Source organism: Ricinus communis, chromosome 10 (assembly GCF_019578655.1).
Source record: "Ricinus communis isolate WT05 ecotype wild-type chromosome 10, ASM1957865v1, whole genome shotgun sequence".
NCBI classification, from domain to species: Eukaryota; Viridiplantae; Streptophyta; class Magnoliopsida; order Malpighiales; family Euphorbiaceae; genus Ricinus; species Ricinus communis.
Genome location: NC_063265.1, coordinates 10799654 through 10827600, shown reverse-complemented (window position 1 = coordinate 10827600; position 27947 = coordinate 10799654). Strand labels below are relative to the sequence as shown.

At 33.3% G+C, this 27947-nt stretch overlaps 5 protein-coding genes, 2 non-coding genes and 1 pseudogene across 9 annotated transcripts; 5 read left to right on the top strand and 3 right to left on the bottom strand.

Moving 5' to 3' along the window:
- Positions 1-215: 215 nt before the first annotated feature.
- On the bottom strand, positions 216-1844 carry LOC8268202 (AT-hook motif nuclear-localized protein 19). Its single transcript, XM_002521913.4, has one exon. It carries the CDS (start codon positions 1378-1380, stop codon positions 481-483), a length of 900 nt encoding a protein of 299 aa, XP_002521959.1. The 5' UTR covers positions 1381-1844; the 3' UTR covers positions 216-480.
- Positions 1845-5574: 3730 nt separating this feature from the next.
- Positions 5575-8639, top strand: LOC8268203. The gene is made up of 5 exons (XM_048379995.1): positions 5575-5896; positions 6571-6878; positions 6962-7051; positions 7700-8067; positions 8214-8639. The coding sequence occupies exons 1-5, from the start codon at positions 5698-5700 to the stop codon at positions 8476-8478; spliced, it is 1230 nt and encodes a 409-aa protein (XP_048235952.1). The 5' UTR covers positions 5575-5697; the 3' UTR covers positions 8479-8639.
- A 117-nt stretch (positions 8640-8756) lies between these two features.
- LOC125371376 lies at positions 8757-10637 on the bottom strand (annotated as a pseudogene).
- A 479-nt stretch (positions 10638-11116) lies between these two features.
- Positions 11117-13422, top strand: LOC8268204 (peptidyl-prolyl cis-trans isomerase CYP19-3). Of its 3 annotated transcripts, none has more exons than XM_015721054.3 (2): positions 11117-11251; positions 12489-13422. In XM_015721054.3, exon 2 carries the CDS (start codon positions 12511-12513, stop codon positions 13033-13035), a length of 525 nt encoding a protein of 174 aa, XP_015576540.1. In that variant the 5' UTR covers positions 11117-11251; positions 12489-12510; the 3' UTR covers positions 13036-13422. The 3 variants fall into 3 exon arrangements, with proteins under 3 accessions (XP_015576540.1, XP_025013621.1, XP_015576541.1); XM_025157853.2 differs by lacking the exon at positions 11117-11251 and adding an exon at positions 11345-11369; XM_015721055.3 differs by lacking the exon at positions 11117-11251 and adding an exon at positions 11376-11621.
- Positions 11713-11828, top strand: LOC112535307. Its single transcript, XR_003079469.1, has one exon. It is a non-coding gene; the product is annotated as a small nucleolar RNA snoR86 (small nucleolar RNA).
- Positions 12098-12220, top strand: LOC112535308. The gene has a single exon (XR_003079470.2). It is a non-coding gene; the product is annotated as a small nucleolar RNA snoR86 (small nucleolar RNA).
- A 361-nt stretch (positions 13423-13783) lies between the features above and the next one.
- Positions 13784-15564, bottom strand: LOC8268205 (rubisco accumulation factor 1.1, chloroplastic). The gene has a single exon (XM_002521916.4). It carries the CDS (start codon positions 15484-15486, stop codon positions 14134-14136), a length of 1353 nt encoding a protein of 450 aa, XP_002521962.2. The 5' UTR covers positions 15487-15564; the 3' UTR covers positions 13784-14133.
- A 7481-nt stretch (positions 15565-23045) lies between these two features.
- On the top strand, positions 23046-24153 carry LOC8268206 (ethylene-response factor C3). Its single transcript, XM_002521917.4, has one exon. The coding sequence runs from the start codon at positions 23327-23329 to the stop codon at positions 23999-24001; it is 675 nt and encodes a 224-aa protein (XP_002521963.2). The 5' UTR covers positions 23046-23326; the 3' UTR covers positions 24002-24153.
- Positions 24154-27947: the final 3794 nt, after the last annotated feature.

Sequence of the window (27947 nt, the reverse complement as noted above, 5' to 3'; positions counted from 1 at the left end):
GAAAGTTAAATATAGGCATAGGGAAGATTGAAGAAGAATAAACTGACAGTATAACTATGCTTAAAAAGAGTTATTCCTGCTTCATTTCTTGATGAGTAAACTCTTTCCTTTTGTCTTTTCCTTTATCTAAAAATTTCTTGATGTAATTATCAGCTTACTGAAAGAATCTCTAGCATATGGACTGCATAATTCAATAAAAAACACAAGTCCTACAATTCAGTGAAGAAAGATTTATTAAAAATCAAACTGCTGATGATTAAGTCTTAGTTAGTCTCTTTACTTATACAAGAAGAAGAAGGAGAAGGAAGGAAGGAAGAAATAGTTATGCTCCAAAATGTAGTGAAAGCATAGTCAAATAGCAAGAGATATACAAAGATATATAGACCATACAAGTCTCTATTATTCATCCCTAACATACTCCATTATCTTTCAGCAGTTATCAATTAAAAGCTAAAGGTGAATTCTGATCAATTAACCTCTCTAGTAAGGCGGCCGGCCGCCGTGAGCCCATCCATATGCATCGAGATTCAGTTGTCCTCCATTAGGCACTTGTAAATTTGGTGGCAAATTATACCCTGGCGGTGCTGATGCACCCGGCTCCCCTATCCCTCCGCTACCGCCACCACCTCCTTCACTACTTCCACCGCCGCCACCAAGCTGCCCTTGTCCTCCTCCGCTACCACCTTCCTCTTCCTCTTCTAATGGCAACCTCTCATAGGTTGCATTCGAGAACGTAGCTGCAATCACCATAACTGGCCCAGTTGCAGTCAAGGATCCCACCACACTTCCTCCCACTACTTGCCCTTGCCCTCCAGCTAAGTATATAGTCAGCCCCGTGGCGCCAGGAGGGGCTGGTCCAGGCAAGAAAGCACCAGTCAATGACAAAATCTCAAACCTACCATGGAGTGCCATAACAGCACCGGGTGCAGATGGTTGCTTAAGGGTTACATTAGTAACCATACCACTTCCACTCAGTACACAAACTCCTCTTTGCTTCTTTCTTGCAAAACAAGCTAAGCTTTCGGCAATATCTGACCCATTAGCTATTTCCATTACATGACTTTTGAGAGCATTAGGGCTATCTCTCGTCACAAAAATTGGTGGCTTTGGTTTATTTTTGGATCCTGCTGGCCGACCCCTTGGACGGCGATGAGTAGCCACTTCTATTGCGCCTTCTTTAGGTTCATCGCTATGTTCTCTTTCCTCTTCTTGGATTTCTTGATGATGATGTTGATGATGATGATCTCTCTCTGTTGTTTCTCTATGGCTGCTGTTGGACATGGATATACCTAGATCTGGTTTCTTCATAGGAGACGTTGAACTTGTGGATGTGTCCATTCCGGGTAGACCCACCTGCCCGGCCCACCAACGGTTCGCCATGGCTGTTAGAAAAAGGAAAACCAAGATCACCAAACAATTAAAGAGTAGATATGCGAGATGAAAGATATATGGGTTTGGATGGATCTTGTATATATTATGAAGCTTAAGAAGTACAAGATAAAAAGTAATTCTCCATATTGAACATTTAAACAGGCAGCTAGGGGAGAAGTGAGATATGGATGAAGAAAAGAAAGCCAAGAACAAATTCAAGAAAGAAAAAGAGAAAAGGGCAAGCAAGAATTTGTTGTCTTTACAAAATCAAAGGGAAGAGAGAAAGAAAAGCAGTAAGAGGAAAGAAGTAGAAAATCTGGAAAAGGCAGAGGGGAGCAATTATGTATGTTAGATAATTGGATTGTTGGGGTTGGGTAATTATATGGATGAGTGTGTATTATGTTTGCCTTGAACTGGGGTGTGTCAAGGTCTTAGGGAGATGTGGGTTCTTGTTCTTTTCTTTCATTAAAAGTAAAATGAATAATCAAATGTGTACAGTGGACTACTACTAATGCATGTATATTTTATTGAGAAATGGTTTGGTCTCTTCTCTTCTCTTGCTTCCTTGGAAATTAGGGTTTTTTCTTGAATGAGTGAGCTGTGTGGGGTAGTGTGCGTGCGGTTGATGAGGTGGTGGGGCGCACGTCCTTCTCTCGCGTCCCGACATTTTTTTTCATATTTTATGCTGAATAGCTACGTATGAAAGAGAGACACAGTGAGAAAATGCTCCATAACATATATATATATATATATATATATATATAGATACATACACGGCTCCTTCATATTCAATATCACCCATCTCTCTTGCTATATATTTTGGATTTTTCTATTACTCCGACCATATTATAATCTATTGGACCAACGATACATATATAAAACAGTTATAAAATTAAAATTTAATATTTTCTTATTATATTCGAATGCAAGCATTTGTTCATCGGCAAATGTAATATGTTATAAATACTCAGCAACTTTTCATTTCATTTACTTTAAAAGGTTGGGGTTTTATTTTAATATTTAAAATAGACACCTAAAACAATGCTAATCATGCTTTTATAAATTCATGAGTTGTGAATCTGACCCTGATATTAAAATATGACTTAAACTTATAGAATAGAGAAAGGGTCATTATTCCTCCAACATTTGTAGCCTTTCTTAATTATTTGAAGGATAGGAAAACAAAACATCCATGGCTAAATGGAGTGATGAGATTTTTGGAATTCATTAGTTGGCAAAGGGATTGGTTAAAAAACTAAACATGCCATATATTTAGTTATGATTATATGATTATGCCATGAAAAGAGCAACCTCATGAATTCCAAAAAATAAGGAGTGGATATAATTAACTTCGGGATAAGATAGGAAAAGAAAAAATAAAGACTTGAATATGTATTATACCTATATTAAAAAAATAAATTCCTAAAAAACACTTAGATTATAAAATAATAGACTCAATAATAAATATTTAATATAAGAAAATTATAGTTTAATATATGAATGCCGATTCTTTTTATTTTTTTTTATTTTAAGAATATGATCATCATAAAAAATGAAATTCGATGATATTTTATAAAAGCATTTATGGAGCATAATTTATAATGTACTCATTATACCATAATTTCTATTGTAATACATATTGCGTATAGTTTTTCTAGGCAGGTGTTAGTAATTCTCATGATAAGTTTATAAAAATAAGTGCAATAGTATGATGGGAAGAATTATTACAATTGAATTGAAAAGGGTTTTAGAATTGTTGCAATTAAAGAAGGGTTGCCAACAATGAAATTAACACTCATGAAAGCAAGGGCCAATTTAGTTATTGCCACTCATTCACCTTCTTTGCATGTTTGTTCACTCTCTTGGAGTGGATAGGCTTCTTTCTCTTTGCTTTTTCCTTTGTTTTTTTCTCATTTTCTTTTCAATGACCAACTTTAATTTTAAGCCTATCCATTTGCTTCCTCAAACATATAAAGAAAAAAAAAGAAAAAAAACCCTCTTCCAAATCATTCACATTGTCCAAATAATGTGGAAGGATCAAATTAAGCAACTCTCTCTTTCAAAAGAGAAAGAAAAGAAAAATCACTAGCTAGTATAAACAAGTGCTTATTATCTAGGGCAAGATAGAAAAGACATTTAGTCCAATGCCTTTCACAATTTTGCTTGTTCGAGTCTCTAGTATTATTGGGTTGAATTGGGCCACTCAACAACGTTATATCCTCTTTTGTTGATTAATCAATTGTGACAAATCACTTTAAAAAGAGAAGAAGGTCTGCCAATTTTATAATATAGACTGACTTGGTTAATGTTAACAATACATCACTTACAGGTAGCTATAGCTAGCCGATTTTACAGGCAACAAAGGTAGTTGAGCTTTCATTTAGAATTTCAACTTTAATAATAATGTCAATAACATACAAGGGTTTAAAAATTATGCTGGCTTTGGCTGAAGACAATTTGATGGATAACTAGATTCTATCTTATTATAAGGTCTAATGTGCTATAATTTATTTTTATATATGTCCAAGATTTTCTCAAAGTATATTATAATTCACATACTGATTCTTTATTACTGGAGAAGTATTTTGACAAAAGCTAAAATAAAAATAGAAAGTGTAAAGGAAAAAAGGATAAAATAGTATTCAAGCCAAACTAGGCCAAATTAATTAGTTTTAATCCAATAACTTGGAATCACAAGATGGTGATTCTTGTTTTTGTTGTTGTCTTTTCAATTCAAAGTGTGGAGAATCTTGCAATGAGTATGTGTAAATATTCATCTAATTAACTCAAATTTAGGAACTTTATTTTTGTGCTTTGCATTATATATATGTATATACACTCAAGTTATCATTAGAGAGAGCACTAACTTTAGATTGTGATTGATAGGATTAAATATTTTTAGTTAAATAGTAAAAAGTTTAAATTTATAAATGTGTATCTTTTAGCATTTAAATATATTATGGTTGACTTGATGATAATTTCTAGTATATAATTTATTAGGGGGCTCATTTTTTTCATATTTACATCCACTAAACTAAATCTAAGCATGACCCTCTCTCTCTTTTTTATACTTTTTTTTTTCTTTAAATGTTTATTTATGCATTAACTTTGGAGGAGTATCCATATTTTATGAGGTTTTTTAACAAAATTATTTTATGAGTTTGTAGACAATAGACTATGATGCCACTATCCACACTAATATATTGAATGTCAGTTCTTTATTAACCATCAATTCTGCCCAGTGCCCACTTTTCTTGTAACAATATGTGAGTGGATATCATAATATCTATGACTCAAAAGGTTTAGTTACTTTATATCTTGAACTAATCCTATATTTTATATTTTTTAATAATTTTATTTAATAATTTTAAATTTTTAAAATAAATATTTATATTTTAAATTTATTTTTAAAAACACCTTTTGATAATAAATATTAAAATTTTATAATAAAAAAATGACATGACAAATAGAATATGTTTACTAAAAAAAATTAATGAATTGGTAAAAGAATTTATTGCGTTTAGATATAAAATGTGTGAAATGATACATATATATAAGATTTTTAATGACTATGTTATTAAGTCTATAATAAACTATTTTTATTAATTTATAATTATTATTTTTTTGGTAAGGACATTGGACTTCCCATGTGTCATCTTTCATACCATAAAATTTTAAAAATTTACTATTAAAAAGTATTTTCGGAAATAACTAAAAGTATGAATATTTATTTTAAAATTTTAAAATAATTGAATAAATTTATTAAAAAGTATAAAATTTAAAATTTAATTAATAATTAGGGCTTATATTTTTATACAATTTAGAAAACTTTTATGTTTTACTTGTTCAAAATTTTACTAAAAATCAACAAAAGCTATTATTTTTACTATGTAAATTTATTTTTTAAAAATATTATTTACTATTTTCTTTCAAAAATATAATATGGTTGTTTTTTGAAAAAAAAAATAAAGAAAATATTTTTTAGAAAGATTTAAAAAAATTATACTTTTAAAATTTTTGTACAGTAAAATAAAAAATAAATTAATATCATATTTTTTATAAAAAAATATTATTTTTCCAGAAAAAAGAATGTTTTTTTTACTTTGATGAGAAGGAAAAGGCTTTGGCCCAAGATTAACAAAAAGAAACAAGTACTTAATTCCATTTTCAGAGAGGCCTTGTCTGGCCCATTATATTGGCATCGTCTTCCTCCCAAAATAAACAGACCAAAAAAAAAAGGAAAATTTTGAACTTTTCTGCTCTAGAAATTTGCATTGATCGATAATTGCATTTGCTGAGATATAGAGAAAGATACATACAGAGAAAATGAATGATGATATTTTTGAAGGATTACCACCTCCTTCTAGTCAAAATCAACAAGTATTAGTAGAAGATAGCAATACTTCAAATAACAGAAAGCCATCATCACCGCCATCGCCACGACCACAACAAGTAGCTCCAATTCCACTTTTGAAAAGTGCCCTTAAGCGCTCTAAGCCAATTGAATCTAACCCAGTTCCTGAAGGTACCCTCTTTACCCTTTGCTTTCACTAATATTATATGTTCTGTTTCATCTTCTTTTTTTTTTTAAGAAAAAGCAATTCTTTTTACATTGCTCTAAGAATGCTTTGTTTTTACGTTTTTGGAAGTGAAACTTTAATTGCACTTGAGTTGTTTTAAATAAAGAAATATTCTTCCTTATTGTGAATTTGGATGATGTATATACCCTTGTGGTTTTGCAATATTGCAATGACTTCTTTCTCTTCTCTCAATTGCATCGTTACTTTGTTTGATTCACAGGTTGAGGAATGGGAAAATTAAAAAGAAAATTAGTGTCTGTTATAGTGGTGGAAATATTGTAATGTAGTTAGTTAAAACAAACTTCGCCTGATTACTTGCATTAGGGTTTTGAGCTGAGATTTTAATTTTTAAGCTTTTGAACTAAAAAGTGATTCATATTTGTTTGTTTAGTTTCTTGCTCCTGGAATTACTTTGGATTCTGAAGTTCTTAGAATTTCTATATTGTAATATTCTGCATTAACTTGCTTTTGGAGGGATACTTTATGACATGTTTCATTGATTTTCATTGAGTAATATAGTTACAGAGAAACCAATCATCTATTTTCTTGTTCCAGACCTCAAATTTTTACTTTCTTTCATAAGTTTTCTTAAAATTCACCACAAGTCTGCAATTTTCAGAAAATGCACCTGAAAAAGCCGCTGCATCAGGGAAACGATTGAGGTTTAAAACCACAACAGATGCCTCAGAGAAGCAACTAGTAGAGGCCATGGAGAAGATAGCTTCACACATCAAGAATCCTTCAAAGTTTGCTAAGGCGTCTAAGCTTGCTATACAGTTAATTCAGGCTGGAAGTGTAAAACCAGGAACTAGTGACCACTTCTTTGCTATACTTGAGGCAGCAATGTCATCAGGCACCTCTTGTACTGATCCTTCTTTGCGTGCAGATTATCATGCCTTGTTCTCAGTGGCACAGGATGCTGCTGAAGTAAGTTTTGTAGTTTGTTCTCAATTTGTTGACGAGCTTTAGTAGAGGAAATATAATAATCTTACCATATTTCCTTTTTCCAGTGCCTTAGTAAGAAGCAAAAGCATCAATTAGCTACATGGAGAATTAGGGCAGTGGTGGCAAATGACTTATACACTGATGACAGCTTTGTGGTAGGTTACTTCTATTTTATTTTGTTATATAGAATATTGAGTCCTGAGTTTGTAATTCTCATCATGCTTCACGAAATGTACTATTATAAATTAGGTTATTCTATCTCTTTCCATTGTAAACTCTTATATTACCTTAAAACACAGTAGTTCTATGCGAATAATCTCATTACAACAACATTAAATTGGACACAAAACAATGCATTTGAATGTCTGTGAGGGGAATGTTGAATGACCATGTAATTGTTGAAAGGTGTCATCTGGTAAGTGGTGTTAGGATATGCATGTTAGTTACTGTTCTAACCAAATTCTATTTTGTAACAATGTTATAGATTGAGAGTAAAGATTTTGCTTATTTTGTTGATTGTTAACTGGAACTTCTGGGATTTGAATATTTCACTTGTTGGCATCAACTTCTATGCTTTGCTTGGTTAAAGGTGATCCAATTGGGTCTGAATTTAACTTTGGTTTTACCTTCTCTTTTTCTGTTAGCTTCAATTTTCTTTGCGACTATCTAGAGATCAATTTTACGGGAGTGACCTGATTATTTGTTGAAGCATTATCCAATTATAATGACAACTACCTTATGATTGTGAAACAAGAATTTTCATTTGAGCTTGAGTGTTGATATTTTTGTGGACCTTCATGCAGTTTTCAAAAACAGCTGCACAAGTAAAAGAGGCCATTACTAATCTTCCAGTTGCAACTGAAGATGATGACATAGAAGAAGCCGCAGCCCTCAAAGATGAAACAGGAAAGAATGATGAAGACAGTAAAAAAAGGCATGATTTATCTTCAGGTGCTTCCGCTGAAGAAAATTATAAGAATGAGTCTGATCCATTTGGGCTTGATGCTTTTTTGAGCACATCGAAGAAAGATGAAAGCACAAAGGGGAAGAAAGATACATTGGCCAATACGGGCAAGGAGGAGGAGGAAGAGAATAAGAGATATCTTAAAGCTCAGAGGGAGTCCCTGATTATTTGTCTAGAAATTGCTGCACATCGTTACAGAATTCCATGGTAAATCTAAGCCTTCTTGCTACTTATTCATAATCTCTTTAGCTATTTAACTGCATGTGTTTTCTTTTTTATTTATTTATTTTTTCTCAAAACCATTTACTTGAGTATTTTGGGATTTTGACTGGAGTTCAAATGCTTTCTTTTAGGTGCCAAACAGTGATAGACATCTTGGTTAAGCATGCCTTTGATAATGTTTCAAGGTTCACATCTCGACAAAGGGATGCCATAGAGAAACTTTGGGCTTCTATTCGGGAGCAGCAAACTCGTAGAAAGCAAGGGAAATCAGTTAGTGGGAAACTTGATGTGACTGCTTTCGAACATCTTCAAGAAAAATATTCAACTGAGAAAATCAGCATCCGCCATTCTGTTGGTGGCAGCGGAGACCGTCGTGCTCAACAGTGGCTTGGTTAGCACCTTTTCTTTACATTGTAATACTGCAGTTATGACGGCAGCTTAACACCCAGAAAACAAATTAAAATTAGTTCTGCTTATTCCATTGTAACAAGTATTACACTGTAAAACATTCTCATTCAGGAGATATTCTACTTGTATAACATGTTACATTTCTCTCTCTTGTTCTCTTGGCTTGTTTTCACACCTCAAAGTGGAATTCTTACTATTATAATTTAGCCAACTATAAAACCAAAATGCCTCGATTTTGGTTCAAATCCCTCATGGAGAAATAGAAGTTTCTCTGCGGTAAATCCTTCTCAATACTTCAAGAACATCAGTTACATCTGACATTTTCAGCCTTTATTATGAAAATGAAAGAAGAAATGCCAGATTTCCATGTCATACACGCTACATAATATTTTCCAGGCAATTAGTTAAAGACGATCACAGTTTTCCAGAAGAGAAAGAGAGAAGGGAGCTGCTGGCTCTAACAGCCAATTAGACCGGCTAGGTGAGATACAATTCATTAACCTTCAACTTGGCATTTAAAACAAGTTATCAACCTATACATAAGAAATTTATGGTACATTTTTCTGCTTCAGATTTCTGTTATGGCTACAAATAATCACCACAAGAACAGGATCCTTCTCTAAAATGGTGAAACCGATTGCGGTCCCTGACTACGATTACCCTCCCATAGACCTTAGACATAGCTTGGTTGCTGTATGACAATCGTCACAAATTCGGAGATTCTTAACAACTCGAATTGGAGTGCCTGGAGCAGTACTAATGAGACCAAAAGCCATTGCCAACTTCTCACTGTGGTAGTTAAGTGCAGCTTCTTTCTCTTCCTCGTCAATATTCTGTAGCATTGCAGATTCATTTGGCATGTACGCTGCCTCATTTAGTTTCTTCGTAATCTCAGTTAGCACTTCACTGATTGTATCAATTTGAGGATGCAACATATCTCCCATTTGTAAGATCATCAACTGAACCGTTTATTTTAATTGAGCTAAGACCTGGTTGCTTCCTAATTCCAATATCCTTCATTGCTTTTCTAACTTCTGCGACGCCATCCCATCTATTTGCTATAGCATATATGTTTGACATGAGAACATTATAACTCAATTTTGGGGTGGCAATGCAAGAAGCTCTTTTGCTGCTAATTCCCCCAGGGTAGGAATTTTATGGAGCTTGCGCGCAGCAAGCAGAGCACCCCTTATTGAAATGTTAGGCGTCATTGGCATGCTTTCCAGTCACTTCATATGCTTCATCAAGCAGTCCAGCTCGACCAAGAAGATCTACCATACACCCGTGATGTTCAACCTTTGGAATCAATCCAAAGTCATATACCATTCGCTCGAAAAGTCTTTTCTTCCTTCAACTACCAAATCCAGCATGACTACAAGCATGCAGGGCTCCAATAAATGTGATTTTGTGCAAAGAGTTTTAAAGCTTCATCGCCACGACCATGCAGGCCATATCCAGCCAGCATGGCATTCCACATGCAGATATCCCTTAACATGGCTTCGCTGAACAGCTTCTCAGCTCCATTATATCCCTACACTTTGCCCACATGTCCACTAGAGCAGCTTTCAGTACCACATATACTTTAAACACCTTTCTTGTCTATGTATGCATGAATCCACTTGGCCATGACTAATAGAAGAATGATGTGTATGTGTGTATGATGTAGCCTCTAATCGTTTTACTCCAAGAAACAACATCTCTCTCAAACCCCGCATTCAGTGTACATTTGCATTAAAGCATTACGTAGATAAACATCACTAAACAGCCCATTTTTAAGAACAAAACCATGAATTTCTTCCCCAAATTGGCCATTGAGATTTGACCACAAGCTTTAAGTATAGATGGGATAGTAAAATTGTCAACCTCTATATCCAAGGTCCTCATATAAGCATAGATGTTCAGTGCTTTTTGTGGTTCGTTGTTTTTGTGGACATTGTACTGGGCTTCAGGTGTGGAGCGGGAAAGGGATAAAGGGCAAATTTATAAGTGGGATTTAAATGGGTCCTAATCAGATGGGCATGGAATTGCTTTGTTTGGTGAAGGGAAATGGGATCGTTATTAGGGGATGGTGTTTGCTTGTTTTCATGAGGATTTGAGATTTGAGATTTGATCAATCTGAAAGTTGGAGGAATCGATGGTTGGAAATGTCAAGGGAAGGGGGGAAGCAGGCTTGCCAGTGACCATAATGCTTAGGCCTTGGCTTGGGCACTTCAGGCAAATGAACATGGCCAATTCCTATCACCTGTTATTGATATTTCGGTTTGCATTTCTCCATTACCAAAAAGCTGAGCTTAGCAAGCTACTGGCGCATATGAACAAATCTACTAGCTCATAACATTTTCAAGAAAATATTTCTCTTTTTTATTTTTATATTCCATATATACATTAAAGGATGATTTGGCATTGAGGTTGGATTATTTTATGGTATTTTTTGAGTTTGAGAATTGCTTTTAATTAAAATATATAATTAATGATTTCTTTTCAAAAATATGCTTAAAAACAACAGCTTCTAAAAAAAATTTCAATAGTTGCCAGGAATATATTATTTTTCCTTTTTTTTTTTTTTGAAAAAGTAGAAAAACGAAAATCTAACAGAAGCCAATAGAGCTATGGAGGGTAATTAGAAATTAAATGAACAAAGCAGGGGTATTATAGCAATTAGCAAACATACAACAAAACCCTAAAAACTAGTCATCGCAGCCTATAAAAGCCACAGCCAAAACCCTAATTTCTGCATCCCATCGTTCAGCCTCAACTCAAGGTACCTTTAAACTCTCTCTTTCCATTTCTCTTTTACCCTTTCCAAATGTGCATTTTGTTTTGACTCGACTAATTTGTATGTATGCTTATCTGTGGAAGCACATATCGAAGGCTTGCAGGTGATTATTCGCTAAAAGATCTGCGAGCTCAAAACTTGTGCAATATATTTTAAGTCATCCATTAAATAATAATACCCTCTTGATTTTTTGACTTTTTCTTGAGGATTTTTCACTGGATGATTTACATTTCTCTACCGAGATTTGTAATCGCTTAGGATTGTATGCTTGTGGGGAGAATGGTGCTTTTCATTTGGTGAGATTTGTAATCACTTAGGATTGTACGCTTGTGGGAAGAATGGTGCTTTTCATTTGGTGGGTATACTGGGTTTGTTGTGCACGTCTTCTGTTTAACTTTTTTTCCTTTTTTAAAATTTTGTTTATGGTTTTATAAAGCCAATTTGCAGAGCAAATGCGTCGAAAATGGCGAAATTTGCATTGAAGGTTGGCAATATCAATAGCAATTCTCCGTGCCTATTAAATCGATCATTTTGATTATGGCCTCGAACAAGTTGCAACAGTTTCATCATTGTTATATGCTTACTTCCGGCAAAAAGAATTGAATTTTTTTTAGACCTATATGCCTTTTGTTGTGTAATTTGAATCCGTGATGTATTCAGATTAAGTTAAAGTGCTTTAAATATCAATGAAGAGAAAGTTATTATGTGCTGTATGTACTTTTTTTCCCTCTTTTTGAAGTCTGTCTGCAGTTGCGGTAGTTTACCTTATATGTATTACATATCTTTATTTTTTGAGAAAAAAACCTTAATGTATTGGGAAGCCAATTTGCAGAGCAAGAGTGTCTAAAATGACTACAACTTGCATTGAAGGTTGGCCATATCAATAGCAATTCTCCGTGCCTATCAAATCTCTTAATTTCATTTTGATTATGGCCTCGAACAAGTTGCTACATTTCTTTTCTCATTGAACTCATGTTTTCTTTTTCCTATAGCTGCATGTGTGAATCTTGCTTTATCTTTATATGGGTGTTTATATTATCAGTTGGTTAGAATACCAAGCTTATGAATTGAAAATATGATTTGTTACATTTAGCTTATTTTAGTTATATTCTATGCATATGCACTGAGCATATGAGCTGGTGCTGGTAAAGAATGTTAGGATTAGTGTGACTGGTTAAGTTTGTTGGTACTGAAATGCCTCCTATCTTTTGACAATTAACAGGATCTGAATAGAGCAATTGAGAATGTCAAACCCAAAGGTTTTCTTTGATATTCTAATTGGAAAGATGAAAGCAGGAAGAATAGTGATGGAGCTCTTTGCTGATTTCACTCCAAAAACTGCTGAAAATTTTCGCGCTCTCTGTACTGGGGAGAAAGGAATTGGAAGTGTGGGAAAGCCACTGCACTACAAAGGCTCAACTTTTCATCGAATCATTCCAAACTTCATGTGCCAAGGTGGAGACTTCACAAGGGGAAATGGTACTGGAGGAGAATCAATCTACGGAATGAAGTTTGCAGATGAGAACTTCAAGATGAAGCATACAGGGCCTGGTATTCTGTCAATGGCAAATGCTGGTCCAAACACCAACGGTTCCCAGTTTTTTATTTGCACTGAGAAGACTCCATGGCTTGATGGCAAACATGTTGTATTTGGCAAAGTTGTGGATGGTTACAGTGTGGTTAAGGAGATGGAGAAGGTAGGTTCAGAAAGTGGGCGGACTTCACAAGGTGTGGTAATTGAGGATTGTGGTCAGATAACAGAGAATTGAGACAGGCGATGGTGAATTTCATTATTCAAGTTAAATTCCCTATCTAGTCTTGCAGTATGCGGTGCCTACAATGGTTCAATGTCTATTTGTCTCTTTAACATGGGGATATGAGATATGCCTCGGCGATGTGTGTGAACTGTGAAGACTTGTGAAAAACCTGTAAAGTAAATTTTATGTCCACCGTTTCATTTGCAGAGTTAGTATAATTGGATGGCATATGTCATGAATGCATGCTATCATTCACAATGTCAAGGTCTTGGCAATTTTGGAATTCCAAAATTTCAGGGCGAAGTTGCTAAAAGGCACCATCTCTTTCGACAAAGTTCAGGACATTGATTTCTTGTATAAAGATATGAGAAATTGAGGCTTTTTGCTCTTTTATTCTAATTGAGATGTGGATAACGGAATAGAAAGTCTAATTGAAATGTGGTTGATGTTATAGAAAGTCTACACTCGATGTGGTTTACTGTTGCTAAGCTTTAGCCACTTCATTGAGTTCCAGCAGAATTAGCTGCAATTGATTTTAGTAAATGAATTCTTTTTTTTGCTTTTATTGATAATTTGCTAAGAGAAATTTGGATCCAACTGAAATTGTCTCCTGACCTAAGATACACGTAGAGAATACAGCCATGGGCACTGCAAGAAAAATAACCTACAAGAACTTGTCTACACTCAAAACTTGCAAGTGCTGATCAAGCCAAATGATGTGGAATACTGCGCCTAAAAAATACAGTGATAGAACTTCCCGTAGTTCAAACATTTCTTTTCCTTTCGAAATATTACGATAGAATTGAAGCATCTCATGTATATGCCCATCACAACAAAGAAATGCACATCATAACAAAGAAATGTAAAAGGCTGGTGAATCCTTCCAGTAAATCACAAACTTACATTTACTACAAAAAAATTTGTTGACATTTACCTCAGCATTTTTGGTAGAGTAGCCAACAGCATATACTAGTTTCGGCAACAAAATGGAAAGCAAAATCCTGCTACTTGGTATTGAAATGTAGCCTCGTGATTCTGCGGTTCAAGTTTCTTCCTTTATTTAAAATCTTCAAGGCTAGTTCTAACCTCCATATGACAGACTGCCCCTTCTCACTCCCAATTTTCATCACTCAACTGATCAGTTTGTTCTTTTGGTGGCCTAACCACCAATACTACAGTCCCTAGACTCTCCTCTACACCTCTTTCCTTCAATATTGAACCCCTCTCCACCTCCAATCCACCACTACGGCCGTCGCCACTGCCATCAACAGCCACTAAATAAAACCCATCATTAGCATTAACTTCCTTGCTTCCCCTATCAGCCACCACCAGAATCGCCTCTTCCTTATACCATCTATTCACCTTCCAAGGCAATGCCCTCGCATCAGGAAATGCCACCACTACTCCCCCTTTCTCTAATCCCACTACAGGTTCCCATCCTGGAAGTACCACCCACCTTTCCCACCCTTTCTCAGCTACCACCACACCAAACTCACCCTCACTCTTACACTCCCATGGCGCTTCCAAAATCTCTTTCTCCTTCTGCAATGCTCTACAAACAGGTAAAACCACCACACTAGTAGCCTCTGCAACCTCACCAATTCTCAGTCTAACAACCGGTACTCGGGTAGCATCTCCCACTTCTCCTTCCTTCTCTTCTTTCCCTTCACTATCCCCTTCCAATTCCTTCAAAACTTCATTTTTCGCCTTTTCAGACTCGGCAACATCCAATGCCCTTTCTAAAGCATTAGTTCTTGGCTCTGATGGGGTCTTATGCTCTCTAGATTGCCTATAATACATAAAAGACAAACAATCACCGGGGAGAGTATAATCAAAGCTTTCCCATCCCTTGTCCCCACGCCTCCGAGGGAAATCCTTCATAGCACGGGCAAGGTCCTCTGCGCCCTTAGCATCCAACCTATTCTCAACGATAAAACGAGCAGCAGCAGCGCGCTGTGGAGCACTAAGTAGACGAATTTCATAGAGTAGTTCAGCACCTCCTGTATCAAATTCAGAAACGATTTCCGCTGCAGTTTGGGATTGAGTTAAAGATTCACGCACCTTAGCAGCAACCACTAGACGGTTCTGCTCGACCCCAGAAATTCCGGTGGACTCCTCAATGGAAGGTGGGGAAAATCCTTCTTGAATAAGAGAAGGGATTAGAGGGGCGTATTCGTACCATAAGCCAAGGCGGTTGGCGAGGACTTCGAGGCGACCAGCGGTGTCAAGAGAACTGAATTGAGAAGGGATTGGAGAAGGAGGTGGTCTAAAGGGTTGGTAAAGTTGTTGATTTGAAGGAGGTGGAGTGGATGGGATTAGTGCAGCTGATATGGGTTTTAGTTGGGTTTTCTGAGAAGAAGGTGAAACGTAAGTGAAGAGAGGAGTTATGAAAGAAGAAGAAAAGGGTTTATTTGGATTTGATAGAGAGATGGGTATGTGGGTGTTTACTGTTGCAGAGAGCATTGTGTTTTAAGGTTCAAGGAAAGAAGAGGAAGAAAAGAGTTTCCTGCCTTTGTACCTTATCTGATCAATGTAGTTAAATTCTTGATGTTTTTTAGCATTATGACTTGGAGTTGGGCCTTCTGTTTTGTTTTGTTTTCCTTCTGTAACTTGGAAGTATGAATATCCATTTCAACTAAAATGGGCTTTTATCTTGACTTCCCATTTTCTTCTTCAGTGTACTAGACTCTGGAGTGCACTACATTGGGTTGGGTCACTTGTGATGTGTGTTAACAAAGAATAATTTTTTTTTTTTTTCTTCTGATTCATAAATTTCAGATACGGTAATTGAAGATGAGTCGAAATCAGGTGTACTCCTTAATGAAATTTGAAAGCAGAGAGTGTTGCCAGCACACAAGTGAGATAAGCAAAATGAATACCTATTGGCAGGAAACTCCTAGGAGAATCATAATGAGAGGAGAGTGGAGGGGCAAGGCAAAGCCTATCCCTGAAGCTGCCACTGTGCAACCTTAAAATGCTACCAAAAATATCATTCCACTCTTAAATCCAAATGCACTATTGTACATCAAGCAGACAGAACAGAATACATATAATTGATTGAGGTCAACTATGGCATGGAAATTACTTCGATTCTTGACAAAATTAATGTCCTAAAAGACATGTTTTTACAGAGATAGGAACAGAATACAAGAAACACCCAACCATACGAAATAAAACCTTTGTTACTAAAAGAGTAAGTTGAATTCCATTCTAAATTCTCATGATTATGTTTCTGCATACTGCTGTAAGACTATTTTAGACTTTTTACATTCTTCTGATAATATTATGATATGTTCTGAGATTAATAGACTGCTTCTGGCTAACGGAGTTTCTCCAAGAATATCAGTGGCTCGCTGCTTTAATCTTCACGACTCGTTTTGAGTGCTTTGAATCTACCTGCAGGCTGCAGCTAGTTATCAGCATAAGCTTTCTGATAGTTTTCACTGTTGTGCAACATTACTAAAATCTATAAATCCTCTTAAATTATTTCTCTGTCTCAAGACTACATTTATGAGTTGGATATGTATCTTTTCAATTATAAAAAATCATTTATCGGCTGCCTTGAAAATTTTGTTCAAAGCATATGATTAAAAATATCCACTTGGCAATTGCCCTTTAAAGCTTTATACCTACTCTTAACATTCATGTTCATATTGTCAGAGGCGCAATACTATTTTTGGCCTCACCAAGTAATTTAAATTTTAAATAAAATCAATTTTTAATATAAAATATTCAAATATTACGCTCGAAAAGTCTGCACTGATCGTTGGTCATTTCTATATTATTAATTAAATATTTCGGTATAAAAAAATATGAATTTGTATTTCAAATTCAATAAATACTGACATATGGAAGCGTGTTAAAAATATGTTTTATCTAATTCCTTAAGAATTTGGTTAGAATATAGGTTCAAAAGTTAAAACCTGCATGATCATCTCCAGCTTAATCTTTCTGTTCTTGACTAGAGTTTTTGCAAGTGCTACACAACCTGCTTTCTTTTTATTTTTGGTTGAGTTCTGATGGTTACTCTTCTACTAATTCTGGTAGCTATCTAGCCAGAAAAGGAGAGAATGCACATTAAATAAGGACACAACTACTACAAAGACAATACACAAATACTAATAATTAAATCAAATCTTCTAGTGTTTGAATAGTCAATGTGAGACAGATTTTAAATTTTATCATAAAGTAATAATGTTGTAATATTTTTCCTTAATGCTATATGCATAAATTTTTTGTTTTGAGAGGTTTAGTCAAACAACTTCTGGATAAGTGGGATATTTCATGTTGGATGGTTGATATAAACACCAAAGATTTGACATATAGTTTAACTAATAAGAGAAGTGAAAGTTAGTTTAGGTGGGTTTCCATTTTTAATACATGAATCATCTTCACAGCCCATGAAAAACATTCATAATAGATTGCCAAAAGTTGCAAAAAACTTCATTGAAATGTCACCATTCAAGCTGAAATTTGAGAAGATTAGTAACCAGTTTTGGCACTTCTAATTGTTAATTTTCATTCATGCCTAAAAAGAAGGGTGGCTTTCATTCTTTTCATTATTGAAGTTCATGCAGAGGAAATATTTATCATGAAAGACATGCTGAGAAATTAATTTTCAAGACCATTTTCAGTCAATAAAAGCCTAAAAAGGTCTCATAAAAAGAAAAAAATAAAAAAACTATATGCATGTATCTACATGGATAAAACATTTTTCTTTTTAATATTGTGAGTTTGAATTCTAATAAAAGAGAAATAACAAAAATAAAAAAGACCTTCGACAACATTAATGTAGGTTCATTGGATCTAAGATCATATATTCTGTAATAGTTTTCCAGAATAATGTTAGTGCATCACATCCCTATGGAATTTGAACTTTAAGTCTTGGACTTAAAAATGTCAATTTTCTCTCATGTATCTTCTTTGGTTAATAGTTTCTGATTAATTGTTTCTTGTTTCCATAGTTTGTTTGTTCTCTTGAGCATCGTGGGTTGTTGTATTCTGAATGCACTTCGTATCACTTGGCTTTTTCTTTCATAATCTTAATGAAATTATATCAGTTTATAGTATTTTAAATATATATATATAATATTGAAAAAATTAATATATGCATCTAATTCTCTAAAATCCTTAATACAATTAAATTTTTGCATAGTTAAATCGAGATTAAAAGAAACTAAACGTCATTGTTATTACTATGATTAAAAATATTTTTTAATATAAAAAATTAACATTATACCTTTTTATTGAATATATAAGTCCGCGTAATAATATGAAGATTCATATAGAATTTAATAATAATATTTTTATTTTTTAAGAGCCAAAATCACAAAATATTTTTAATTCTTAAATAAAACTTATACACCGGATATTATCATAATAATAGAATTTAGAATAGTAAATTAAAATATCTAACATTTTAAGATTTTATATTTAATATTAAAATAGAATATATATAAATAAACTTTAAATTTATTTTAATAATTTTGTACCAGTAATTATAACACATGATAAAATACAGTTTGAGAGGATGGTGGAAACAAAATTGGTTCATCATCCAAAAGAATAGTCTAACAAATACGGGAGAAAGACAACGAATTCCCCATGCTGCTTTTTTGAGTGAGAGTGAGAATTAATGTTAATTTTTAAATGCGTTTTAATAAAATAAAATATAAAAATATATAATTTTACACAAACTGTGATGAAATATGAGGATTTTAAATCAGTAAAAAGTGATGGTTAAATAATAATTATGATTGCATCACCATAATATAATTATATAATATATAGTAATTTTTATTTACCACTTTTGACCAAAAGTTGTGTCTGAACTGAACACTGAAGTTCCAAAGACTTTCAAAATCTTCTGGAAAGTCTTAACTGAATGTATAGTAAAATGTAAAATTGAACCCACCACAATCGCATCCTCTTTCTTTTCCTTTTTCTTTTTTATTCTTTCACAATCATCACTGGATGCCTTTTAATATGTTTATGTTGACCACCTTTATAAGGATTAGCTTGTTTTTGTGCTAATGCACCTAAATTATGAAGCATTTACACTTAACATGGCAGCTAAATTAGACGAATTAAAAGGATATTAATTGTTGCTTAATATTTTACCGCATAAATTGATAGGTTCTGAGAATTTTTTAAATAGATTTTATTACTTTTCACCATATAAATAATTAGATTTGTTAAAAAATATTTATAAAGTCGATATATGGTTTAGCGTCATGAGTGTTCTTTTCGTAAAATTGCAATTTACTGGTCCGTTATTACCAGAATTAATGATTATTATGAGTAGATTTTTTTACTTGTATTTCTTATCAATTCTCATTAATGAAATATTCATATTTTTTTCTTTCTAAAAAAAATTAAAATTAAACTTCATTAATGTACATATCTAAAATTTTAACTGAATTAATTCTAAAATTTTAACATGACACTGGAGTTAAAAAAAAAAAGCCTATCTATTTTAGTTTTACAACAAAGAGAAGTGGAGATAGAATTTTTCAACATACAAGTCTAATAGCAATGTGAATGCAACAAAATGATCTAAAAATGCACCATAATCTTAGGTGCACTCAATGATCTTCCCACTGAGTTAGAATCCTTCAATGGATAAGACTATATTCTTCCTTGGTTTCATGCTATAACTTGCTTGTGCCCAAAAAGTTAAACATAGCACCGCATAGGCAGGTTGGTGGAAAGGTCAAAAGTTAATTTCAACTTTGATTAGTCATACTTAATAAGATTAAGAATAAACATAGAGTTTAGTGCCACACATTAATTTAGTGTCTGTCAATACTAAATGATGCAATTTTAGACTAATTAAGTAATCACGCTTTTGAATTGTTCTATAGTGATGTGTGTTGATGTATTTTACGTTAACCATATGTTTTTAATTGGTTGCACGAGGGCTAATTGTTGACATGTTTGGTAAGCCTAGTGCCTACTTAGCAGTAGAATTCTCAGGGCCATCGGCTAGTAAGACATAACTACAAATTTATATTTGAAACTAAGTGGGATTTGGAATTTAAAATCTCATATCTACATAAATAATAAATATATTGCGACAAATTAAAATTGAAGAATTTTTTTAAAAAAAATTAAATATAAACTAAAAATTATTATTAAAATTCCATAATTTTCAAATTTCACGTAATAACAGATAACTAATTAATAACAATTTTGTATTACATGATGTATTAAAATATAAAAATATTGAAAAGCTAATTAAAGTATAATCTAATGGTTTTAATAATCCTAATAATAACCTAATAAAAATCTTCCAATCCTAAAAATAATAATAATAAATAATGACTTGTGGCATGAGAGAGTATTAGGGGGTCACTGCTGAAATCCAATTTCTCCAACCAGATCAACTGGGTAGCCCTATCATACTTTTGTACGTCTTCTAAAAAGACTTAACTTTTGACGTCACCTTTTATATTCTTAAAAATATAATAAATGTAGTATATGCATATATAAAATACAACCATAAAATTAAGAAGGTGAGCGAACATAAAATAATGTGCATTCGTGTGCACTGCCTGGGTGCTTACGATGGATCAAGGGGAATGAACCAAAGTCTAAAAGCTCTACATTTATTACAAAAATGATTTTATAAGAAGACAGATCTTTGTCTTACTTTTTCACCATGCCAAAATATCTCCTCCTCAATATAAAATTTAATAATAAAGCCCATGTCCGAACCAATCAATTCTTTTTCAATAAAAAGGAAAATTAAGCAACGTGCCAATATTGGAGTTGCCATGGAATTCAATGCAGACGAGAAAGGAACACAAAACTCTTTTTATATGTATTAGGTTCATGCACATTCTCGAAGAGATAATATGGACATGGGCCATAGTCTTTTATATATATATATAAACAGATACCCTCTTGGTGTCTCTCTCTTTTATTTAACATTTGCAATTAATTATAAGTAATGGTATCTTCGTTTGTTGATTTTATTACATCATTTTTTGACCAAGAAATAAAGAATATGTAAATGTTTCTGGTCTAAGTTGCTCGGTTAACCCCTTTTGAATTTTTTTTAATATAATAAGCACTATTATAGAAAATAAGACATGCATTAAAATGTATTGTCATTATTTATGTAAGAGCTAAATAAATTTTAATGACCAACTATTTTTAATGAATCATTTAATAAAGATGGAAGGATTATGACACACCCTTGCATTTTAAAAATTCATTGATGTTACTACATCTAGTTTCTCGTGCATGAATAATTATCTGGATTGTTGAATAATCAACATTCTCATGGTTTTGATGCACTGTTTCACGATTGTCTCGCATTTCATGAATCACCTATTAAAGATGTTGGAGTAACTTGCACAATCTGGTGCAGGACTTACTACACGGCCTTCCATTTTGTAAATCAATTAATATTGTAACCATTTTATTCTTTTATAAGTAATTTTTTGAGCAGTTTTTATCTAAATGAATTTAAAATTATAACTTAATGATATTAAAAAAGAGAACTTAAATTAATTCAATGAAGATTTTAATACACAATCTATGATAAAATTATTTTCATGTTCATACCAACAAAAAAAAACCAACATTGAAGAAAAAAATTAATATATTATGTAATTCTCAATGAAGGATCCATATATCAAAATTATTTTTTATTGTGTTTTCTCATCTTAATAATCTAAAAAAAATTAATCCAATAATACAAGTTTTAAAAAGAAGTCAAATTTTATTTTAATAAAAAAAAATTTAAGTGTAAATATTTAATGAAAGGTAAAAATGAGAAAAATATATAAAATATCAAAAGATCTCATTCATTTATCTATTGATCGAGATCAAATTGATCCATAAAACATTATTGTTTGTATATTATTAGCTTAATTGATGGAGATAATTCCATTTAAGATGGCTCAATTATTGTAAGCATGCATTGACAGTCTCATTGATATAAATGCATATTTGTCAGGGTACATTTTAAGTGGTTACAAGACAGAAAGAAAAATGACACAAAAGAAAGAATTGGGTTGAAAAGTATAACTTTAGATATCTTGGGAAACTCTTAAAATGAGAGGCATGTATTCAAGAAAATGTCCAATATTCAACCTATTCAAGTACAAGAAAATATTTAAAAAATAAATGCCGCTTCTGAAGACTAAGAATCAAGAATAAGAGTATCAATAATTGGTCAAGACATTAATAATAAGACTTTATATTCATAACATATAGTATTTCATACTCACAAGAAATTGGAGGAGAAAATACTGGATACTTTGAAGACATTTTGGTCTTTCATTCAAGAAATTCAACACCCAGCATTGGTTGGTCAAGGATTCATATATAACTCTCACCCATCACTTGCTATAAATCCATGTATTTAATTTATATACAAGAAAAGCTTGGAATTTCACCTACTGCCGAAAACCTTCATCATGCTACAATTTATTTTTCTTCTAATTCTTATTTGCTCAATATTTTGGAATGCCAAAGTAACTAAATTATATATATACTCACCTTAAAAAAAGAATTTATTTAAACTTTATATTAAATTCAAGATTTAGAAATTAAAATTTCAGATTAACTAAATTCATGTATCGAGCTTATATACAGGGGTTCTATATAAATTTATAATAGAAAATTCAAAATAAAAAAAAAATTAGAATAAAAGTAAAAGTTACTCCATTTGCTTTATATGTCTTCCCTAATTCAATTCAACTAATTACAATTTCATGATTTTGCAATTCGGGTTACAAAATTTTCCCTCGGAAAAGAATCGTAGATTCGGAGTGTCCATCAGGCAGTGACATGATGTTGGGAAATTAAGGCAAGGTAGAAGGCACAACAACACTAATTATTTCAGCAAGTTGGCAGGCAAGAGACATTAATTATAGATCAATAATGTGCCAAGTGGACAAGGCTCTCCATCAAAAACCCAAGTGAAATCATCTAAGCTTACGTCACAAGGCATCCCCCCATTTGACCTAGCCGCCATACCCCACAATTTCCCTTTGACTCACGTGCATTAACTCCTTCCGAGGTCCCATTAACGACCGAATTTGTTTTTTTTTTTTTTTTTTGCCTTTCCGGGTCTGAAAATTTATCTTTCGAAAGTGGCCACCAATATCCATATTCATCTAATGTAACCTGTCACTTTCGCTCTATGTTTGCCTAGTCTCACACTCCCTTTCTTTTGAACTATACATCATCTTCTCTCTGTCTTCTTGCTATATATATAAATCCCTTGGCTTAGCTTCAAACCCAATCCTCCTAAGACAACTAAACATCAAGAAATTAAACCCACAAATTAATGGATTCTTCATTCTTTCACTACCAGAACTCCCAATACTCCCCTGATCAATCATCTTCTAATTCACTTAACTCATCTGATTCTTTCTACTGCCAACAGCCTCTTCCCTTCAACGAAAACGACTCTGAAGAAATGCTTCTCTTAGGAGTCATTAATGAAGCACCCATCAGTTCTTTTGATACGATTTCCTCTTCCAACACCATTAATAACTACGAGGAAGTAACTTCGACAGGTGGTTACTACCAAGAGGAACCAACTCATCAGGAAATTGCTTATAGAGGTGTTAGAAAGCGACCGTGGGGCAAATACGCAGCGGAGATAAGAGATTCGACGAGAAATGGGGTAAGAGTGTGGCTAGGAACATTTGATACAGCTGAAGCTGCAGCTTTGGCCTATGATCAAGCCGCATTTGCAATGAGAGGTTCAATGGCTATACTTAATTTTCCTATGGAAAAAGTTTACGAGTCACTTCAAGAAATGAACTATGAATTCAAGGAAGGGTGCTCGCCTGTTTTAGCAATGAAAAAGAAGCACTCAATGAAGAGAAAAGCAGAAAGCAAGAAAACCAAAGGCAATAAGGAATTGAGAATGGAAAATGTGGTGGTCTTGGAAGATTTGGGAGCTGACTACCTGGAAGAGCTTCTAACCATCTCAGAAACTGTTAGTCCTTGGTGACTGTTTTCTCTTCTTTTTTCTTCCCTCTTAAATTTTCTTTCTTCTTTTTTCTTTTTTCATTTTCAGCAAAGTGAAGATGAAATGTCAAAATTTTGATTCCTGTAAACATTTGATTTCTGAATTAGTAATACTGTTAAAAATTGTTTTCAAAATTGTTAGATCAAATTCTGATGGTGGAGAAGAATATAACTTTTTCTTGGATAATGTATTTGTGCATATATTTATTAAATTATATGCATGATGGAGAATTAAAGGTATAATTAGAAGGTGGTCCAAAGACGGAGGGAACAAAGTTCTAATTCACAAATATTTGTTTAATCTAAAGTGATAATCTTTTTTTATTTTATTTTAGGGGGTAAAGTGATTATTATTTTAAAGCACCGCACTTTGCTTAGATTGTGACAGTTGGTGACAGTTATGGATTCATAAATCAAATAAGACCATGCATAAAAGAAGTCAAATCCAGTAGAGCCATACAAAAGTGGCAATGATTTTGCCTAATAACTTTGGTAATGCTGTGTCATTATTTCATAATAATAACAATAATAATAAAGTAATTATATTGTTATTGTAAGAAAGAAAATACTCATATTTAAATCCTAACTCGAAATATTAAGTTGTGGGTGCTACTGCTACTACTACTATTATTATTATTATTATTATTTCAGCTGAGTGCGTTTACATTTGATGTGGATAATCTCAAGTAATGTTATCACAATTTCTTTTTCCAAAGGTAGAAAATCTTGATGTTAGGAATAATTTATTTGTTACAAGTGTCAATATATACTTAATAACAAATTATTATTTTGTATCTAAGAAAAACCAATATATCCTTCTAAAATGACAAAAGAAAATAAAATGACATCAACTTTTGTATGAATTTTAAGATTGTATGAGAAATAGAAGGTGTAATTTTATTAAGCTAATCATTTTGTAACCAATTGTTTACATAATCTGATGTGATACAAAATAGTAATTTAATTATGATAACATGGTACTCTCAGAACTTAAATCAATGGACTTTGTAACAAAGAAAAATGGTATCAAAACTAAATGAGATAATCAAATTAACTAAAGAAAAAACTTGCCATGAATTAATATTTAAATAACCCAACATGCAGCATAGTCTTCTAAGAATAAAACAATGGTCTGGGGTTTCCACATGAGAAATCCTCAGGTTAGAGCCCAACATCATGTTCTCTGTGAACTGTGAGAGAATAAACTAATTAAAGAATTCAACATAAATATATAAATGTAATGACCCCATATGCACATTAAATAAATAAAATCCTCTAAAAAGTAATCGGGTTGGACATTGAAGCATAACTCTTTGATCTTAGAACAAGCCCATTCAACTCAAAAGGCCATTTGAACTCCACCCTCCATCTTATTATGCATAAATTCGGCTGGGCAACAAGGACTTGGCGGTGCGCGAGGAAACCCTTGTTCATGGGGATGGTCCCTGGCATGTGTGGGGAAATGTTCTGAGCTGCGGGGTGTTTCTCCTCGTCTCTGTCAGGCAATTTTAATTTCCTGGGATGATCCTGCAAGGCCTTTCTTGCTTGATATAACCCATTTGCAGCATGAACAGTATTATATTATTCCTTGTTATGACATGTATGGACAGCAAGTCCAAAAATGAAAGGATCAAGACGATCAGAAGAAACTTGGAATGACTATCCATTGCACTAATGGTGATAGTTTTAGCCTGTTGATGTAGTCTCAATTTGCTGTTGTTGGATTTTACTCCATAAGAGAAGATGTTGGACTTTTCAAGCTAAACTTTGAGTGATCTAGAGCTTACTTCAATATAAATGTTTTCTTAATAATCAAAAGCACTATTTTACCAACAATATAAGTATTGATTAATGGAGACACAATGACAATCTTTCTACAAAATCACAGTAGTAGGAGTAAATGAATACAATTCTTCTAAATATTCCTTAATTATGCATCAAGATCAGTAAAATCAAAACTCGTGGCTGAAGAATATTGTTGAACGTCTGAAATAAAGCACTTGTTTGAATCTTGAATTAGCCCAATGGGTATCCCTAGTTCTTTTAATTTTTTTTTTCTTTTTTTTTTTGGGTTTCAGAGCTTTTCTAAGTCAGCTTGACAACTGTTTACTGACTGGAAGGTGGAATTGACTGGCAAATGGCTTTGTATGCTACTGCCAATTGCTTTGTAATAGTTGACTATAGCAAGACGTAAACCCCTTGGAATTCATTAATTTTCAATTTAATTAGGGAAATGCAACTTGATTTGTTTATCATATGAAATGAACGACAAAAGAGAAAACTAACAGACATAAATGGTTCTAAAAATAATCGATTCAGCTGGGCGGTGGACTTTGACGCGGACGCGGTAAAAATGCCGGCGGTGTCTCTTGACGGTGCAAGTGGGTGAGCAGTGGCGGAGACGGAGCGCTATTGGGAAGAGGGCTCTTGATGACATGCACGTTATTACGTTTAACGATCTGCAAGGACATTCTTCTAAGCTCCATTTTGTAGATAAGGAAAGCAGCATGATCCCTGCTGCCATGGCAGGTTATTGGCGCCAATTCAAGAACTCAAAAAACCAATATGATTATAAGTAAATGTCTACTGCAGACTTCCATGCTTACTGAAGTGAAGAGGCCAAATATTAGATGACATATATAAGGGAAGGAAATAGAAACATTTTTGGTTCATCTCCAAGTCCAACGAATGGGGTGAAATAAGCACTTTATTTTTCAAATTTGACAGCCTTCTTGAAGATCAAATTTCCTTGTCCACAATAATAATAATAATAATAATAATAATCATAATAATTATGGATTCTGTACATTTTACAGTTTTCTTTCAAATAAATCGTGTTCATTTCTTATAAAATCGTGTCACTTCTTAAAACGATTTTAATGGTTATATACCTTCTACATTTTGAACAAATTAAGTTGTAACAATTATAAGCTTTTTAATCCTGGCATTGAATTAAATTTCTACATGCTGAGACTTTACAAACACATTGAATAAGTATGGATTATTAACTCAGATCCTCTGACATTAAGCATCATTGTATTAATTGGAGTCATCTAATTTATTTAATAATATATAAAAGATGTTCGAAGAGCAAATATATATATTATATATGTTAATCTAGATATCAAAGATTTGTAGGTGGTGGCGGTGGCGGGGGTGCTGGTGCATGTGGTGGTGTTGGTGCTCGCGGGGCCGACGGTGGTGCGGGGGTACCCTTCTGTCCATATCCACCCTTCTGTACAGATGGATCATTGGGATCGGGAGCAGGAATGTAGCGAGGAATTGAAAATCTTGGCTTTCCAGGCCAAAATCTGGTGGGATTGCTGGGTCGTCTGGAATAGCCCGCAAAGACTTTCTAGCATGGAGAAATTCGTAAGTGAGCTGAACAATGTCATTGACATTAATATGGGCATGACAGGTTCGGCCAGCAAGAAACAAAACCAGCACAATAATTACAAGCACCCGAGAACGCCTTACTTCCATGGTAGTTTATCAAGTAATTAAGTTGCTTAATTGTTTATCAATTCAGCATGTTTAGGGACCCTTTTATAGGAAAATTATGGGTTATGCTGTACAAATAAATTAAACAAATCTGCTCTAGTCTAGACTCCATTCTTAGCTAAATCAAGAACTTACAACCCCTTTATTTATGTATCTTGTTTGACTTAACATGCATGTGCCAGTATGGGCAAATTGGTTAAAATTAATTAACCAAGTTCATGTCCAAATACAACATGATTACATCAAAATGATATTCTGTAATTGCTATAGATAAATACCCTAGTTGAAATATTAAAGGAATCATCCTGTTATAATAGTTGCAGAGTTTGTCTGTTTTTGTTGATTGTCTTAAAGAAGAAACAGTGGCGATAAGCAGAAAAAAGAAATCATGTTCTCTTTTTAGGAAAAATAAGAATATGATCTAATCA

What these genes read in the sequence shown, in the direction of transcription:
- LOC8268204 (XM_015721054.3), top strand. Translation starts at nt 12,511, where the DNA reads ATGTCAAACCCAAAGGTTTTCTTTGATATTCTAATTGGAAAGATGAAA.
- LOC8268205 (XM_002521916.4), bottom strand. Translation starts at nt 15,486, where the DNA reads ATGCTCTCTGCAACAGTAAACACCCACATACCCATCTCTCTATCAAAT.
- LOC8268206 (XM_002521917.4), top strand. Translation starts at nt 23,327, where the DNA reads ATGGATTCTTCATTCTTTCACTACCAGAACTCCCAATACTCCCCTGAT.
- LOC8268202 (XM_002521913.4), bottom strand. Translation starts at nt 1,380, where the DNA reads ATGGCGAACCGTTGGTGGGCCGGGCAGGTGGGTCTACCCGGAATGGAC.
- LOC8268203 (XM_048379995.1), top strand. Translation starts at nt 5,698, where the DNA reads ATGAATGATGATATTTTTGAAGGATTACCACCTCCTTCTAGTCAAAAT. An exon ending in ATCTAACCCAGTTCCTGAAG is followed by an intron (nt 5,897 to 6,570) that starts GTACCCTCTTTA and finishes TGCAATTTTCAG; the next exon opens with AAAATGCACCTGAAAAAGCC. An exon ending in CATCGTTACAGAATTCCATG is followed by an intron (nt 8,068 to 8,213) that starts GTAAATCTAAGC and finishes GCTTTCTTTTAG; the next exon opens with GTGCCAAACAGTGATAGACA.